This window comes from Gossypium raimondii, chromosome 5, assembly GCF_025698545.1.
Source record: "Gossypium raimondii isolate GPD5lz chromosome 5, ASM2569854v1, whole genome shotgun sequence".
Lineage (NCBI taxonomy): Eukaryota > Viridiplantae > Streptophyta > Magnoliopsida > Malvales > Malvaceae > Gossypium > Gossypium raimondii.
The window spans coordinates 41,064,528-41,082,379 of NC_068569.1; the positions used below are offsets into that span (position 1 = coordinate 41,064,528).

Sequence of the window (17,852 nt, forward strand, 5' to 3'; positions counted from 1 at the left end):
TGTTGTCCCAAAAATTTCTCTTTTCTTTTTTGACGTTTCTGGTCCCTCTTCTCCTCCATTGAATTTTCTTTTCTTCCTCATCTTTTCAGGTTCTAATCTAAAGGGTGCTACTATTGTTTTCTTTGGTGTTATTTTTTTCCAATTCGCCTATTTTTGTGTAACTTTTGACTGTGTTCTTTTCGGCAAGTCTTGTGATAGTATAATCTCGATGTTTCATGGTAAGTGTTTTAATGGGGTTTTTGTGTTTACTCTCGGTTAGGGGAAGGGCAAGAATTAGTGGGTGCTCCCGCAGCGACTTGGCTTTAGGGGTTTTCCAGTTTGTTGACAGTAAGTATACGAATGCGTTGATTGTTGTTGTAAGGCTCCGTTTGCGGAATAATTTTGTTTGAGTTTCGTAAGTGGTTATTGAAATTGGGTGTTGGAATGCTGTTTCTTAAGTTTCGGAGGTCTCGGGAGTGCTGTAGCATAAAAAAGAACTAGGTGTGTTCCCAAAACATGAAAAATCAAGTTTTGACGAAAGCCGAAAAATTATTCTGTCGACGCCACATGGGCGTGTGCCAGGCCGTGCAATTGGCCGTGTGTGAGACACGATTGTGTGTTCAATGAAGGCATGGCCGTGCGCAAGACACGACCGTGTGTGGTGGGAGTGTGGCCATGTGGGCCATACGGGTTAGGCCAAGTTGGGTGTGTGGGCCACACGGGCATGCCACACAGACATGTGGGTTTTAGGCCAGACCGTGTAGGCGATACGGGCAAGGCCAGGGCATGTGGGCCCATAATTCTGGAATTTTCCCTAGGGTCGCATGGTTCGTTCCGATCGACTGTGGGCCTACCGTATGGTCGGTAAGGGCTAACCAAACCCTAAATTATGTGATCTGATACTCTGATAGTTTTCCTTGTGTAGGATTCCGATATGTACATCTGTTTTGTTAAGTATATATTTATGCGATCTGTATATAAACATGTTATGCATGATATTATTGTATCTATTATTTCTGAAGCTGTGACTGGGGTGGGTTTTGTATATGTGGAGGAAATGTTCTGCACAGGTAATCCACGAACTTAGGCGGATCGGTGCGACAGAGTGTCTCAATGACCACTAGATTATGAACTGATTTTAAATAAAGGTTTTTATTTAATTAAGGACTATTTCTGGGAGTTTTGTAATTAATGGACGTTGCGGACTATTTGGTTATATTTTGGGTTTGGGTTTTTGGGTTAACACTTTATTTGAAGATTAGTTAATAACATTGTTTTTACTAAAACAAAGGTTTTTTCGAAATTACGAATGAGATTTTCAAATATAACGATTTCTATGACTTCTACTCAAAATGGTGTTTTGGTAAATGAATTAATTAAATGACACTTCGGTAATAGTTATAAATGAATATAGGTTATAGGACTTGAATGATTTATTGAAATGACTCTGTTTTCAAAACTCTTCTTGTGACATCTCCGGATTCGACCATAACGTCTAGGCTGGATTTGGGGTGTTACATTGTGCATCCGGCTTTGAGGAAAAATGAGCTATGCAGAAATAGTCGAGACGAGTAAATGCTGCGAGTAAGATACATTGCGAACACTTTGGTAGTGCTTTCAATTCTGACTTGTTGGCTTGGCAAGGTCGTAGGGGCCCTTTCAAAGTTCATAAACAAGGAGGCCGAGGAACTGTAGGCAATACGAAGCCAAGGTGTGAGAATTCTTAGGATTCCAAATAGAGCAAGTTAAAATTGGGAAAGTTCAAGCGGAGACTTCTTGCGAACGAGATGTACCAACGAGTGCAATGGTTCAATTTGAAGCGATGAAAGCCGAGGAAAAAGTTTTGAAAGAAGGGATAACCCGATCGCAAGGTAAGTCAGGAAGAAGCCAAGATAACGAGAGAGTTCCGAGGTGAATCAAGTACGTGCCATTTGGAAATCACAACGAGGGCTTTGGGAGAATGGGTGGGGGAGAATGTCACGGGTCAAATTGCAAAGCCCGTGACCAATGCACAAGATGCGTTCCATGGAGGTCTGTCAGTAAGATGTGGATCATTTAGCCCACAAGAACTGGCCTGATTCAAGGAACTGTTGGAGAAGCCTATCAGGCTGAAGCTTGGTTGGCCCAATAATGAAGATATGGCAACATAGGCTATTTTTAGTAAATATGGGAATCATATCTGATATATTCAATTTGATATGATGTAATCTTGTAAATCCCTAAAATCAAGGGATAGGCCCTTCGATTTTGGGGGAGCTCAACTATAAATAGAAAGCTTCCCCCTCACTTGTAAATCATTCCATTGTAAGTTGAGTTCTTAAGAGTAATAGAATTCTGAGAGCATTTACTCAAACACCTCTCGTGCATTCTTTTCTGTGGCTTTCTGTTGTTCTTTGTGGCTTCTTTTGGCATAGTTTGCTTCTGCTATACAAATTGGTGCCTTGGAGGAATTCTAAAGGAATCCTCATTTTTGGGAGTAAAAGCTGACTTAGGCGAGTTTGGAGCGAACAGATCGCCTAAGGCTGCACTGCTTGTGAGACGAAAGATCTAGCCCCATGACACATGCACAATTGTGCTACATAACTATTCAAATTTACGTAGAAATAATATTGGATCTCCATCCTAATGAATGTTGAACTTAAGGTTTCAAGATATCCATGTCAATAGTGAAGGATTAAGTTCAAATTGAAGGTTTTGAATAATAGGTCAAACAATTCTGGCTTTTAATTAGTTCATATCAAAAGGTGTTGCTCCTACTACTGGCATCATCCTACCAATTTTTAGTACCTATAAAACGAGCAAACGGGAAACGCAAAGCTATGAATGAAATGTAAATTAATTGTCACTGTCAACTTTTTAGACTTCCCTTATAGCTGGCTTGTCGGAAATACTCATGCATCTACTCGTATGCTAAAATTCACAAAGAAAAAAGAATAGGTTAGAAATTTAAATAATTTAATAGAAATTAAAATAGTATCTATAAATTGAAAAATTTCCTAACTATCCTATTAAGCGTAAAAACTAAAATTAATTTAATAGAAAAGCCTCCCCAGCAATGGCGTCAACAACTTAATCTAAAAGATATAAATTAGGTGATGTCTACAAGTATACGGGTCATGTTGTAATATAGTTTGTACAACAAAGTACCGGAAGTTCTTAGAGGATCATACCTAAATGAGGCTTGATTAAACTAAAACTAATCTATACGCTAGCAGGTCTAATTAGTAGTTTAATTAAATTATACTACGATGGTTCATAAATTGATAATAAAAAAAGTATTTTATAAAAAGAATAAAATAACGATCAAAGTAGGCTATAAACTTATCAAATTTAAGGATAGAACACTAACTCGTTTCAGTGTTCATAGTGAACTTCCTATTCAATCAGCTAGTCATTAACCTAGCAGGGCCTCTAGCCGCCTCTGGACGTACCAATGTCTAGAGTGTGAATACTGCTACAAATATATGGAATCGAGGCGGTGTCCACAAGTATACGGGTCAAGTTGTAATATAATTTTTTACAACGAAACACTTGGTAAGTATTCTGAGGATCGTACCGAAGGGATTGCAGTTTCGGGAAAACTATTATTAAACCAATTACCAAAAATAATTACTAATCTACTCGAGTCACGAATCAGTAGTGTTAATCAGGAAGAAAGATGATAATAATAATGATAAACTAAATAAATTCAACTACCCGAGTTCCTTTAGCCTAGATCCAATTGTTTTACATAATTAATTATTGATGTAGGGCTCTATTTAACCTGCTATTCGTCAACCTCGTTGCGCCTCTCGGCGTCCAACTAGCCTAATGAGTTGGTAAGAACTACTTATCTCTCGACTTCACAGTCTAGTTTAGTTCGAGGCTAAGGTGTTCGCGGATAGGGCATACTAATTTTGGGTTAATTCTCACCTAAATGACTTCTTAGGGTCGTCAAGCCTAAGGTTTAAGTTCTTCCTTTTCCAAATAGCTGATTCGCTAAGAAAGTCTATCATTCAATGAATTTATAAGATTAAAACAGTTGAAACATACGAGATATGTATAAAGCATAAATTAATTCTAATCTTTACACAAACATTCAATTAAACAATGTTAAAGAAAGAGATATAAAGAATAGAATAAAAGGAAAAGAGATGCTTATGGATTCATCAATGAAAGCATGGCTCCAAAACAATCTCAACTCGTGAAAGTCTCACTTTAGAATAGGATCTTCCGATTACAAGAACATAAAATAAACTAAGTAAAAATTAAGAACAAAAAAAATCCTAATAATGATTTCTGTCTCTCTCCAATCGTGTGTTTAAATTGATTACAATGGCTTTTATAAAGGCTAAACTTGAAATATTAAAGTGCCTAAATTATCCTTGAAGTCCTTAGAGTTTGACTAGGACATATACTCCTAATTTCCCTAAAAAATGTAATTATCTTGTGTAGGGAATTTTTGGGTTGCGCAGGGGTGGTGTTGCGAAACAGGCATGTAGCATTGCAACACAAGGGGTGTCGCGACACAACAGGGGGCGTGTCGCGACATCGATGACAGTTTCACTCTAGTAATTTTTTTTATTTTTTGTCTTGGTGTTTTGACATAGGCAATAGTTTGGGCCCGAAAATTCATCTTCAGCTATCAATTTGTCCTTCAAGACCATGTAACCTTATTTAGATATATAACATGTAATAAAAAATACTAAAAATCATAAATTACTACTTTAAGCATGAAACCTAAATATATTCTAAGATGCTTTGATTTAACCATTAAACAAGCTAAAGTTATGTGTAAAAATGATATAAATAATAGTATATTTAATGGCAGATCACTCCCCCACACTTAACTTGTTGCTTGTCCTCCATCAACTAAAACACATATATGGGAAAAAGAAGAAAAGAAAAAGAAATTAATACGAAAATGACTTGATTTCTTTCTTTAAACAAGCTAGAGTTAGTGCAGATAGATGTAAACAAGAACCTCACACCTAAACTCCCCCACACTTAACTTTTTGCTTGTCCTCAAGCAAACCATGTCTAGACACATAGCATGTAATAAGAACTCCCTTGGATTTTATTCCTAATAAGAACATGATTGTCAAATATTAAAGGAATAACAATTTTGATCTCCGATGTAACTTAATCTTGATAGTTCGATACCTTGAAAAGTTTTTAAAGAAAATTAGGATTAGTTTACAAAGTTACATTACTAAAAAATTAAAAGTAATTGCCACGACCAAATGTTTAAAAATATCACCATTAAAATAAATAGAAAAAATATGTAGCAGACACAATCATGTGAATAAAAAATATTCATTAAGTATAATTGTTAGTAAATTCGGAAGATTATGCACAGAGAATGTTTAATTCACATTGGTCTTGTAGGCTTGTAATGTTTTGAGGCTTAGGACGGTGTGAATTCAAAGAAAGATATGGCTCAAAATGGTTCAAACACTAGAAATAGTCAGGCACATGAAATTGTTCCCTCTTTTCCCCCTTAATGTCTCATCCAAGCTCATTGCCTTTTTTCTGCTTTTCACCTACCTTATCTCTCCATGTAGGAAGATACAATATAATACTAGCAACTATGGTCGGCTTCATGATATTTGGTGCACTGATGACTGTGTTTTCTCACTTTTGTGACTTTTTCTCTCAATGTGTTTTTATTTCTATTCTATACTTTTTCCACTCATTTTTACTTTTGACTTTTTTGGATTTTTTTCTTTTTCGCACAAAATTTCCTGACCTATAATCTTTGTATCACATTCTTTCTTCCTTTTTGCTCTCCTTTTTTAAACCATCATGATATATCTACCTAAACCCCCAATATCTATGGCTTGATGCCTATTTCGTAATGTATTAAAAGACTAGGTTAGGGAAGAGTTCAAATTTTATGTCTGGTCTTTGGGTTTCAATTTTGTTGGTTCATCAAAAAGGAGTTATCAGGCTAAAATAAGGAGACTAGGGATTTATAGCATCAAGGTATGGTCATTTGAGAACTGGCTATACAAACAATGCCTTAGGTTATCCCTAAGCATCCAACCGGACATAATTTAAATTGAATGAAAAATAACCAATTCAAGCATTCTTGGCTCTACGACTATCTATAAGACTTATATCTCAAATGGAATCATCGAATGTTCTTACTTAGGTACTTCTCATCTATTATGCAATATAACCAAGTAACCTAATCAATTTCCAATAAAAATAATCAAATTAGCTGATATAATAAAATCATGATTGACAAAAATCATTACATGCTTTATTATTTTCAACCACTATTCACAGTATTAATATAACCCAAGCACCATGCAACAAAACAGTAACATTTTTTTGAAGGAAATAATAAGCTAAAACAATGAAATTGTAACACCCCTAACTCGTAATCGTCACCGAAATAGATTTACAGAGCATTACCGTAAAAATGTAACTTAAAACATCCATTTCCAAATATTTTATTAATCATAGTATAATTCATTCATACCCATGCATATCGTTTCTTATTCAAGCCCTCTAGGCCTTAGAAATACTTTAGAAACGATTCAAGACTAAATCGTAAACATTTGAAACATTCAGAAAAAATTTAGAAAAATTCACACTGCATGGGTCACACGACCGTGTGGCCAGGCCGTGTGACTTACACGACTGAGACATGCACTCGTGTCTCAGGCCGTTTAACATTTGAAATAGGGACACACGGCCGTGTCTATGCCTGTGTAGCTTTCTAACTTGGGTCACACGGCCAAGCCACATGCCTTGTGCTAGGCTGTGTAACTTTCGAAAAGCAACCTTTAAAACCTACAGGGGATACACGGCCGTGTCGCATGGCCGTGTGTCACACACGATTGAGACACACGCCCGTGTCTTAGGCCGTGTGGACAAGAAATAGGCCAAAATCAAGCCGTTTATTTCACCAAAACCAACCATGTACCTACAAGCCATTTGCACATATAACCAAGATTCTAAATCATATCCAAAACATGCATAAAATGACCAAATATCTATACCAAATATCCATACAACCAATATGCCAAAAAACATATCAATCACAATTCCTCAAAACTATCTAAACATGTGCATATTTATCCATTCATCAACCATTCACATCTAACTTAGCAACACATACCAAATTTGGTCATTCAAAACGTACATCAACCTGGCCATATTAACATCAACCATCAAGGCATCAAAAAGCCATAAGTACCACAAATTCAAAGCAACATTACATGCTATAGACATCAACTAAATATTATACACAAGTGCACATATACATGCCATTATAACCATGACTAAAACATCAAAATCTACCAATATAATCTCTAAATAGTGTAATAGATCTACGATGAGCTTCCAAACTAATTGAGCTTCCAATAATCTATAAAACATAGGAAGAAAAACAACTTAAGCATATAATGCTTAGTAAGTTCATAAATCATGAACATAGCTTACCATTTCAATGCAAAATCTTATAAAATAGACATGAATCAATCCAACATAGCTTGGCACAAGCCTAAGCATCATCAACAACACAGGTTAGTGCTTAAACACATAACTTAACCAAAATCATCACGTGGTAAGATAGATTTCATGAATATATCACATTTGAATTCATACTTTCTATAAACATGGTTATACATACTTTGATCAACATCAATTCTTACCTTTCCATAAGTTCATAATATGGTTGATCAGAACACTTATCGTTCCTTCCCTTTACAAGCCCATTGAACCATTTAGAATAGTATTCGATACGTGAAGCTCACACAAAGTGTGCTAACATATGGTCGAAACCATTTCTTTTCCTTTTTCCTTTCCTTTACATCAATGCTCACTCGAGCCATAATTGGGTCTGCTCACACAAGCTGATGGTCAGAATGCAGCTACACGATGCCGCTCACACAAGTTGATGAGTATCCGCAACAAATGCCAGAACTCAGCCATCGGTAGGACATTCAGGACCAGCACTCGAAACATGGTAACCCTAATGACATGTCATTTGTATACTATATATTCCTAAGGTTCAAACAGGGCTCGATAGTTGTCGTAATGTCGTTGGATTTCTATTGTAACATGATACGATAAATAACATAATAACATATAAATCAAATAACATTAAAATGTTATTGAAACATACAAACATACATCGAATACAAAGACGACAAAATAGGATCACTAGTCCGAGACTTTATCTTTTCCTCGATCTAGATCCGTACGAGGCTTAACGTGATCTAAATAAGAAAATTTAATCTATTTAATATGCATACTATTAAATTTAATCCAAAATTCACACATTTTGGAAAATTACAATTGTGCCCCTATTATTTTAACTTCTTTACAATTTAGTTCTTAAGATCGTAAATTAAAATTCATAAAATTTCGTCCACATATCATGGTAGTCGATTTTTCATAAGGACTCATATGAACCCCCACAAATAAAGTAACATCCCGATTTTGGGCCTAGTCGGAACAGTGGTTTCGGGACCACAAATCTGATGAGAAAAAAAATTATTTTTACTATATTTTTATGGCTTACAATTTCACGGAATAATTTTGTGAAAATTTCGTTAAAAAATTTCGACGTTTGGGCACTCAATTTAGTCAAAATGATTAAATTGTAAAAAGTGAAAAAGTTGAGTTCTACATGTTAGAGGTGTCCAATTGTTATGATATTTTAAATTGGGGGTCTTTATATGGTAATTAGACAATTGGTTATTATGGACAAAAATGGACATGAGATAAGTGAAATAAGAAATTTTTAAGTTAGGAGCATTTTGGTAATTTGGTAATTAAAATGAATTAAAAGGGGAAAATATGGCAAATTGTGCTCATCTTCTTCATTTGGCCGAAATTAGCAAGGGGGGAAGCCATAGCTAGGGTTTTCAAACTTCCAAGCTCCATAGTAAGTGATCCCAAGCCCCGTTTTTAATATTCTTTACGTTTTTTGGAAAAATACCCATAGGTGAAATGTGTCTATTTTGATGTTTTATGGTAGAATATGAAGCTTGGAATTATGTTAAACAACTTTTGCTAAGTGATTTTAAGTGAAAACGAGTAAAACGACATAATCGGTAAAAATACCTAATGTTCATAAGTAAGTGTTAGAGTGGGAATTTTATTTTTCCATAGAAGGGAAAAATGTCCAGCATGTCATAAAACATAAGAATAAGAGATGAATTTTAATTTCCGAGCTTTGGGGAAAAAGTGTAATTATGTAAAAGTTTAGGGGCAAAATCATAATTTTTCCAAAGTTTGATTCAAGGATTGTTTTGATGAATGTGAGTATTAAATAAGATAAATTTGCTATTATAGATCAAGAAGAACGAAATTCAGAGTTAGATCAGGGAAAGAAAAAGGTTGAAGACTAAAGTGCTAGATTTGATCATATTTTGTACCGAGGTAAGTTTACAGTAAATAAATGAAATATTTTGATAATTATTATGAATGCTGTTATTTTTCAGCAATTATGTATTTATTTCATGAAAATATCTAATGTTGACTTAAGTATGAGATGATAGAGAATCAGTGATAAAAGCCCCGTTGAAACATTGGGAATGTATCGGATACAAATGTCATGACATTAAGGGAATGAGATCCCATGTAAGACCATGTCTGGGACATGGCATTGGCACCGAGATGAGAGGTCCCATGTAAGACCACGTCTAGGACATGGCATTGGCATCTAGATGAGAGGTCCCATGTAAGACCATGTCTAGGACATGGCTTTGGCATGTTATTATCAGAAAAGAGACCAAAGTATCCTTATTATTCTAATGTGGCTCATCGGGCTAGTAAACAAATTATGTTCCATGAAAGTTCAGGTAAAAGCATAAATAGCAAATTCAGGTGAGTTATAAGAGTTAAGAACATATTATTTTATCAATTGAGAACCAACATTTTAGCAAGAGAAGAGTAAGTTATAGTCATGAGTTATCTAAGTAAACAAGTAAGTGAACGAGTAAGAGAGTAAGTAAAGAGGAAATTAAAGATCATGACATTTGAGTATAATTATTTGTGTTAAATATTGTTATTTATTTGCTTGTAAACTTACTAAGTTTTATTATTAATTCTTTTATTTTCCTTCTTTTATAGTATTACAAAGCTAATTCGGGGATCTTAAAGATGTCGGAGAGCGCTCACACTATCAACAACAACTCGGTATTTTATGATGATCAATGTTTGAGCTATGACATGTATAGGGACTTAGTCATTTTGAATGTATGTCCTTATGATATTGCTAAAGGATGATGTGCAAATATCTGATAATGTTTAACTATTAAAATGGCTAAGTAAGAATATGTTTGGTATTATGAATGCCTAGGTGATAGTTTATACCTAGAAATTATGAAAGAGTAAAAATTTGCAATGAAACAGTTTTGGGACAGCAGCAGTGACGTGACTTTGAAAAATCACCAAGGATAGTATAAAATGAATTAGAGAGTGAATGATATATAGAATTAAATCTTATCTAGTCTATTTTCATAGAAAAATAATGGTGTGGGTAAAGGAATTTTATATTCTGAGATATTTGAATTTTGGTTAGAAAGGGTTAGAATGGTTTTTAGAGTCCCCTTTTCTGACTTTAGAAAATCATTAAAAATTGTACAAAAATTATTATTAGTTATAATTTATATTTATAGATTCCTTAGTGAGTCTATGTTCTGTAGAAACAAGTGAGAACACCATATGAAAATCATACGATAAGAAAATTGATTTTTAGTGAATAAAGGTTAGAACCGTCAGACAGTGAAACATGGGAGATTGTAATGAATAAACTGTACTAATTGGCTAAACCAAAAATTCTGAAAATTTTATGGTAAAATAATATATGAGTCTAGTTTCTGGGAAAGTTTACTTATCTAAATTTTGAGTTTTTTAACTCGAGTTATAATTAAATTAGTGACTGCTGCGCAGGTGCATAACATTATGGTGAACAGTGAAATTAATTTTAAAAGTAAATTTTTATGCCCCGAACTAATAAGTTAAGTCAAGTAACGCCCCATGCTCAACTCCGGCAACGGTCTCGGGTAAGGGGTGTTACAAATCACTAATTTACTATTTTTTCATGATATTTTACTATTTTCACAAATAAGTCCCTAAATGATAAGTTCATCAAAAATTACTTTACAAAAGTTGTTTATTTAACAACAAGGACTCATAATCTACCATCAAACTTCAAAAATCATTCAAGATAATTCATGGCAAAACCCTAAAACTTTAACAATTTTACAAAATAGTCCCTGGGTTAGCTAGGTTAAGCTACAACAATCCCAAAAACATAAAAATCATTAAAAACGGAACCGAAATTTACTCACATGCATAGGATGAACTAGCCGAACCTTCAAGCACCCTTCAATGGTGTTTTTCTTCCTTAGTTTTTGTGGGAAAGATGAGTTAAAGATGATACATTTTGTTATTCTTTATTTTACATTAGATGATTTACTAAATTACTTATTTAACCTTAGTTATTAACCTTTAAATTACTTAATAATATGTCCATATTTGTCCACTTATAAGAATAATGGTCTAATTACCATGTAAATCCCTTAAAATTTTAATGTCATAGCTAATAGATACCTTTAACTAATAGAACCCTACTTTTCCACATTTTATGATTTAGTCATTTTCACGAAATTAAGCATGTAAATGTTAAAATTTCTTAATGAAATTTTTATGCGACACTACTAATATACCATAGAAATTAAAATATTAATAAAATAAATATTTACTTGTCGGATTTGTGGTCCCAAGATCACTGTTTCGATTTTAATGGAAACGGGCTGTTACAAGTCCCTCTAAAGGAATTTTCATCCCCGAAAATCTTACCAGAAAAGAGGTTTGGGTATTGCACTTTAATAGCTTCTTCTGGTTCCCAGGTGGCCTCTTCTATATCATGATGTCGCTAAAGAACTTTTACTAAAGCTATGTTTTTGTTTCTCAATTCTTTAACCTCTCGAGCTATAATTCTGATCGGTTCTTAACCGTACGTCATATTAGGTTCAATCTCAACTTCAACAGGTGAAATTACATGCGAAGGGTCTGATCGATACCGCTGTAACATCGACACGTGAAAAACAGTGTGGATCTTTTCTAACTCTAATAGCACGTTTGGTTCGCTGTAATGGAATAGATGTGTAATGGAATAGATGTGTAATGGAATAGAGGCGTAATAGGTAATTCTTCTGTTTGGTTGAATGGAATGGAATAGAGGCGTAATGGTATTCTTGTGTTTGGTTGAATGGAATAGAGATGTAATAGCATAAGGAAAAAAACTAAAATGACTAGAATACCCTTAGCAGAAATTTGTTTAGGTAAATGATTATTGTTATTGTTATTAAATTTTAATAAAATTATTAATATCAATAATAAATAATTTAATCATATTTTAACATAATTATTATTAAATATATATTAATTAAAATATATAATTTAATAAAATTCTTAATAATAAATATTCTTATATGAATTTACTAAAATCATAATATATGGTACTATAAAATATAATTTGAAATAATTATTATTAAATATATATTAATTAAAATATATAATTTAATAAAATTCTTAATAATAAATATTCTTATATGAATTTACTAAAATCATAATATATGATACTATAAAAGATAATTTGAAATAATTATTATTAAATATATTTTAATTAAAATATATAATTTAATAAAATTCTTAATAATAAATATTCTTATATGAATTTACTAAAATCATAATATATGACACTATAAAATATTTTTAATTAATACGTTGTATATGAATATACACATTTAATTAGTTTTATTTTAATAAAATATTTCTAATTAATTCCTTCAATTTTAATCACCTTACAATTTATTCATTGTATTATATCTAACGGCTCATCTAAGTAATCACTAGCGCAATAAATCCTATAGTTTCGTACAGGTCTTGTAATTGCTCGATTAAAATTTTCGAACTACCTCAACTTAAGAAATTCGATCCCAAATTCAAATTTTTCAATACCAATAAAAATCAACTTATTACATCACCACTTGCAAAATATAACTATAAAAACATTACTATGGAGTAAACCATAAAAAAAACAGAACATATAGTTCTCAATGACAGTGAAACTTGAGTTCAATGATGAAGTATCGTAATTGAGCCCATGATCCCTTAAATACTCATCATGGTCGATATAACTCCTCAAGGGAGCAACATCTATCACTCTATCATCTAAGCTAATGCTTATAACAGAGGTATCAAACGTCTTCTTATATCCCTTACATTCACAACAAAGAATTCCAGCAAAACCAAAGTAACTTGCACACAAACAAGAAAAATAGAAGGAATTCATTCAAACTTGTGCTTTAAAATTAAGTTCAATCAATTGCTAAAATCGGTAGCCCCTGAAATAAGAAAAATATAGAAGGCTTGTATGTGAATACATGGCAATATGACAACACAGAAAATGAAAAAGGCTTGGCTCTTCAACAAAAGCAACATGTACAACTCAGAGGATCCACAACACAGCTTAATCTAACAACATCTTTTACTAATAGCCTAAAAATGCACATGATGAATTGCTGCATATACCATAGACCATAGACCTGAAAAATATCATCCCAAATTATTAGTAGCTGAAATCCCATCAAATTTCAGTAAATTTGAATGCTATGCAAATTGGTTAAGTTAAAACCAAGGTACACTTCAATAGCCATGAAAGAACATGGAACTTACAAAAAGGCTTGAGTTGTCATTTCTCAATGTTTTTGCATTACCAAATGCTTCTAGGATAGGATTGGTCTTCAAGATTTCATACTCTATCCCACTTCCACCACCAAGAACTGCCAAATATTGCATTGCTATCTTTGCTGTCTCAGTTTTTGTGCCCACTTTTTGTGCCCAACCTAGCATTGAACAGTCTACTGATCTCATCAGATTTCATATTCATATGATATTTCTTCCCTTCCTATAATTAATGAACAGAGGCAGATTAGATTACCTCCAAAATCCAGCAACCACACGTAAGGTCATGAAGAGAAATAAGCCATTCCACACTCTACCAACACTGAATAAAGGAGCAACTACAAGTAGGAATGCACTTGAGATCAATCCAACTACCACCTACACAATCACATTTGGGACCTTATATCAGTTTCCCAAATACTATTATAGCATATACTTGGTCATATATTACCACAGACACTGCAACATATTCATAGTCTGAAACCCCATAATAGAGTCCATCAAGAACAAAAGCTACGGCATTCATTTGGTTGAGACCCAAAGAACAAAGCGCAAAATAGTGTCAATTGTTAGATGAGTCTATCATCACAACACTTGATACAATATATGAGGAGTGAACCCGACCAGCAATTTGGAGAACTTCGATCCGTGGTAAATAAGCCGAAAGTGCTTCAAATCCAATGAATAAAAAGACACCAAAGGAAACCCTGCTTGCTAAACCAATCGCTTGAAAGTTAAGGACAAAATATAACGGCTAAGTTAGAGATACAAGGAAATCAATTTCAAAGAATCGCACAACTAGCTTTTATAAACCTTTAGAACACAGTAAATCACTTTGCGAGCTTGTTGGTAATTCACTTGGGAGTAATTAGTTGCAAGAAGAGCACATAATGAAACCAAAAATACATCCAACAGTTTCATTTGGTGCTACTTTATATGGTATTGTCATAAACATCCTACATTTGGGGTCTTCCAAATGAAAACCAAAGGACATGCTACTCGACCAGAGAGTGCTAAAGCATCGCTTAACAAAGATACAACCAACCAAATTTGTACACAAATCGATGACCACCATAGGAATAGGGCCCCGCTTAGTGCCAAATGATGTTGCAAGTGTGAGAGTTCCAAGAGTGGCTATTGTTCCTACCAATAAGTAGTCCACTGCAGTACCATCACAATTTCAATACTAAAATTCAATTGTTTGTTGTTATTTTCATTTTATGAAGCTTAACTATAAGAAAAATAAGCAGATATCGAAAGTAATACTTAAAATCGCAAGAAATGTACCAGATTTTAAGTAAAGGAAACTTTACTCCACCAATTTTAGGAGAGATCAGTTCAACTTTCCCATTCAACTCCCACGTAAGTATAATAGCAATCGATATCTAGTTTCAAAAAATAAAAATAAAAAATGAATAGAACGTCCAAAATTAGTAGAAATGTTATGAGGCAAATACACTAGAATTATTAAGTTTACCACATTATTGACGTACTCGAAAATCACAAGAGCAACCGCAAGACCACCAACGCCAAAACCAAAGGGAAATATCAAGATTACATCCAATATTGCATTTAGTAAGGTGCCCGCACTGTTAGTTCAAGCAAGAAATTAACTATAAGCAAGAAAGAGACCCTTGAGGAACTTGAAACATAAGGCATGTTGTAATACTTGCCAATGGCATACAAAGGTGTCGTTGTATCCTTAAATCCATGAAAAGTGCCTTGAGCAAGAAGTGCAATTACGATTGGTGGGGCACCAAAGGCTCTCCATGTCGAAATCGCTCACCGGGTCCACGATCGACGAATCCTATGAAAAATAAAAGTAATAAGATATAAGAAATTAAAGCATTACAATTCCAAAATATAATTACAAATACATCATTAGTTAGCCCGACATACCATAGGTATACCCATGATATTCATTAAGAAACCCGAGCCAACCGAGAGTACAACCGCTTCGCAATGCCAAGTCCAAGAAGAAGTGCTAAGGAAGTGGACACCGAGGAAGAACTTTCTTGCCTTGATGCTCAAATTCACCATCTTAATCATACCAAACCCCGAGTCAATTAAAAGTTCAACCAAACGATCATTTTCATGAAGTATTGCGCTTATTGTATAATCTTTTCACCGAAAATTACCATCCTTGCTTTTACTAATCAATGCTTGCTCTTCAAAGAACAAAGGATGTTGTGATATTAAGTAAAGGAACATTAAACAATCTTGACACCGATTGAATATCGATATAGATACCCCAACCGCCGCCAATTCAACCGACCCTTCACCACAAAAAACTAATATTTATCACCAATAGTTACCGTGTGATTAATAGATAAAGCTACAAAAGCAAGCTTGGTATGATAGTGTTAATAATAAAAAAGAAAAACAAGTACCCAAATGGCCAACAAAGGTCAGATCAACAAGTGAAGCAATGGGATCAAGACCAAAGCCAATGCAAAGAAAAGGTAATAGATAGATGCCAATTTTTAACGATAGTTACATGATTCAACTAATTTGATGAATCAAGTCTTAAACTTTCTAAAACCTGAAACTAATGCATGATTCAATTTCTAGAAATGTTGAATCTTCCATTATAGACATTATAAAAACATAAAAGGGAAAACACGTTGAAAGAAAAATGTTAGGGTAGACAATGTTTACCTTGATTGAATTGGAAAGGTTTTCTTGACGTTTTTTTGGAAATAAAATGTTTACCTTGTTGGGATTTGAAGAACAGAAGTCTGTTTTTGGACTTCCCTTCACTGCATTTGAAGAACAGTTCGGGTGCATTTGGTTCGACAAAACAACAAATGAAAGTGAAACGGGAGCGGTGGAGGTTGCTGGCCTGTTTGATGTTGGGAGGGAGAGTTCTGGAGGTGGATTTCGGCTTGGGACGATGAGGGTAAAACAGGGTATAGAAAAGATAAGAATGCTAAATGGGAGCTAAACTGAACAAAGGGCAGGGAATAGAAATCGGTGAGAAAGGAGGAATACGACGAATCGATTCGGTACAGAATGGGCATTACAGCGAACCAAACGCCGGAATAGGTGGGGCCCACTGATTCAGCGCGTAATGGTAAACCCATTACATCGAACCAAACAAGCCGTAATGGTAAAGCTAATCTATAAGCTACCGGACCGATTCTTTCAATAATCTTATACAAACCAATTAACTGCAGACTTATCTTTCCTTTATGACTTAATTGAAGAACTTTCTTCTAGGGCGAGACTTTCAAGAACACTTTGTCACCTTCTTGGAATTCAATGTCTTTTCTTTTCATAGCTGCATAAGATTTCTGTCGATTTGAAGTTTCATTCAAATGGTCTCGAATTAATTTAACCTTTTCTTCGGTTTCTCGTATCAAATCAACCCCGTGAAGCATTTTTTCACTCAGCTTATTCCAATAGAATGAAGTTTGACATTTTTGACCATAGAAAGCTTCGTACATTTCCATTTTTATACTCGATTGATAACTATTGTTGTATGTGAATTTGACTATAAAACTCTCTCCCAGTTACCTTCAAACTCTAACACACAGCATCAAAGCATTTCCTCGAGTATCTGAATCACTCGCTTGGACTGACCATTGGTCTGAGGGTGAAATGCGATACTAAAATGCAAACGAGTACCTAGAGCCTCATGTAACTTGCTCCAGAATCATGATGTAAATCGTGAATCTCTATTCAAAATAATAGAAACTGGAACCCCGTGCAATTTGAAAATCTCAGCAACATATAACTTTGCTAGCCTCTCGAGTGAATAATCTATACGCATTGGAATGAAATGCGCGAATTTCGTCAGACGATCAATAATGAGCCAAACTACATCTTTCTTTCTCGGAGACAAAGGCAATCCTGACACAAATTCCATTGTGACAGGTTCCCATTTCCCTTACGGAATCATTACTGGATGTAACAAACCAAAAGGTACCTGATGTTTGGCTTTAACTTACTGACAAACTAAACATCTCGATACGAACTCTAAGATCTCTCATTTCATACCTGGCCACTAGTACATTTGTTTCAAATCACCGTGTATTTTATTGCTACCAGGATGGACAAACAAGCTACTAATGTGAGCTTCTTGTAAAATCTTCTGAATAAGATCAGAATTTCTTGGAACGCAAATTTTGCCTTCAAAATACAAACTATCCTCGGATTTAACCTGAAAGTCTGAATCA

At 34.2% G+C, this 17,852-nt stretch overlaps 1 protein-coding gene across 1 annotated transcript; it reads right to left on the bottom strand.

Moving 5' to 3' along the window:
• Positions 1–13,675: 13,675 nt before the first annotated feature.
• On the bottom strand, positions 13,676–16,125 carry LOC105767034 (protein DETOXIFICATION 44, chloroplastic; the record flags this gene model as incomplete). The annotated part of the gene is given in 13 exon segments (XM_052630383.1): positions 13,676–13,835; positions 13,931–14,052; positions 14,126–14,216; positions 14,962–15,059; positions 15,164–15,263; positions 15,344–15,448; positions 15,450–15,481; positions 15,574–15,635; positions 15,638–15,700; positions 15,813–15,846; positions 15,848–15,903; positions 15,906–15,950; positions 16,065–16,125. Coding segments are annotated over 13 exon segments (900 nt in total), but the record flags the coding sequence as incomplete, so codon positions are not given.
• Positions 16,126–17,852: the final 1,727 nt, after the last annotated feature.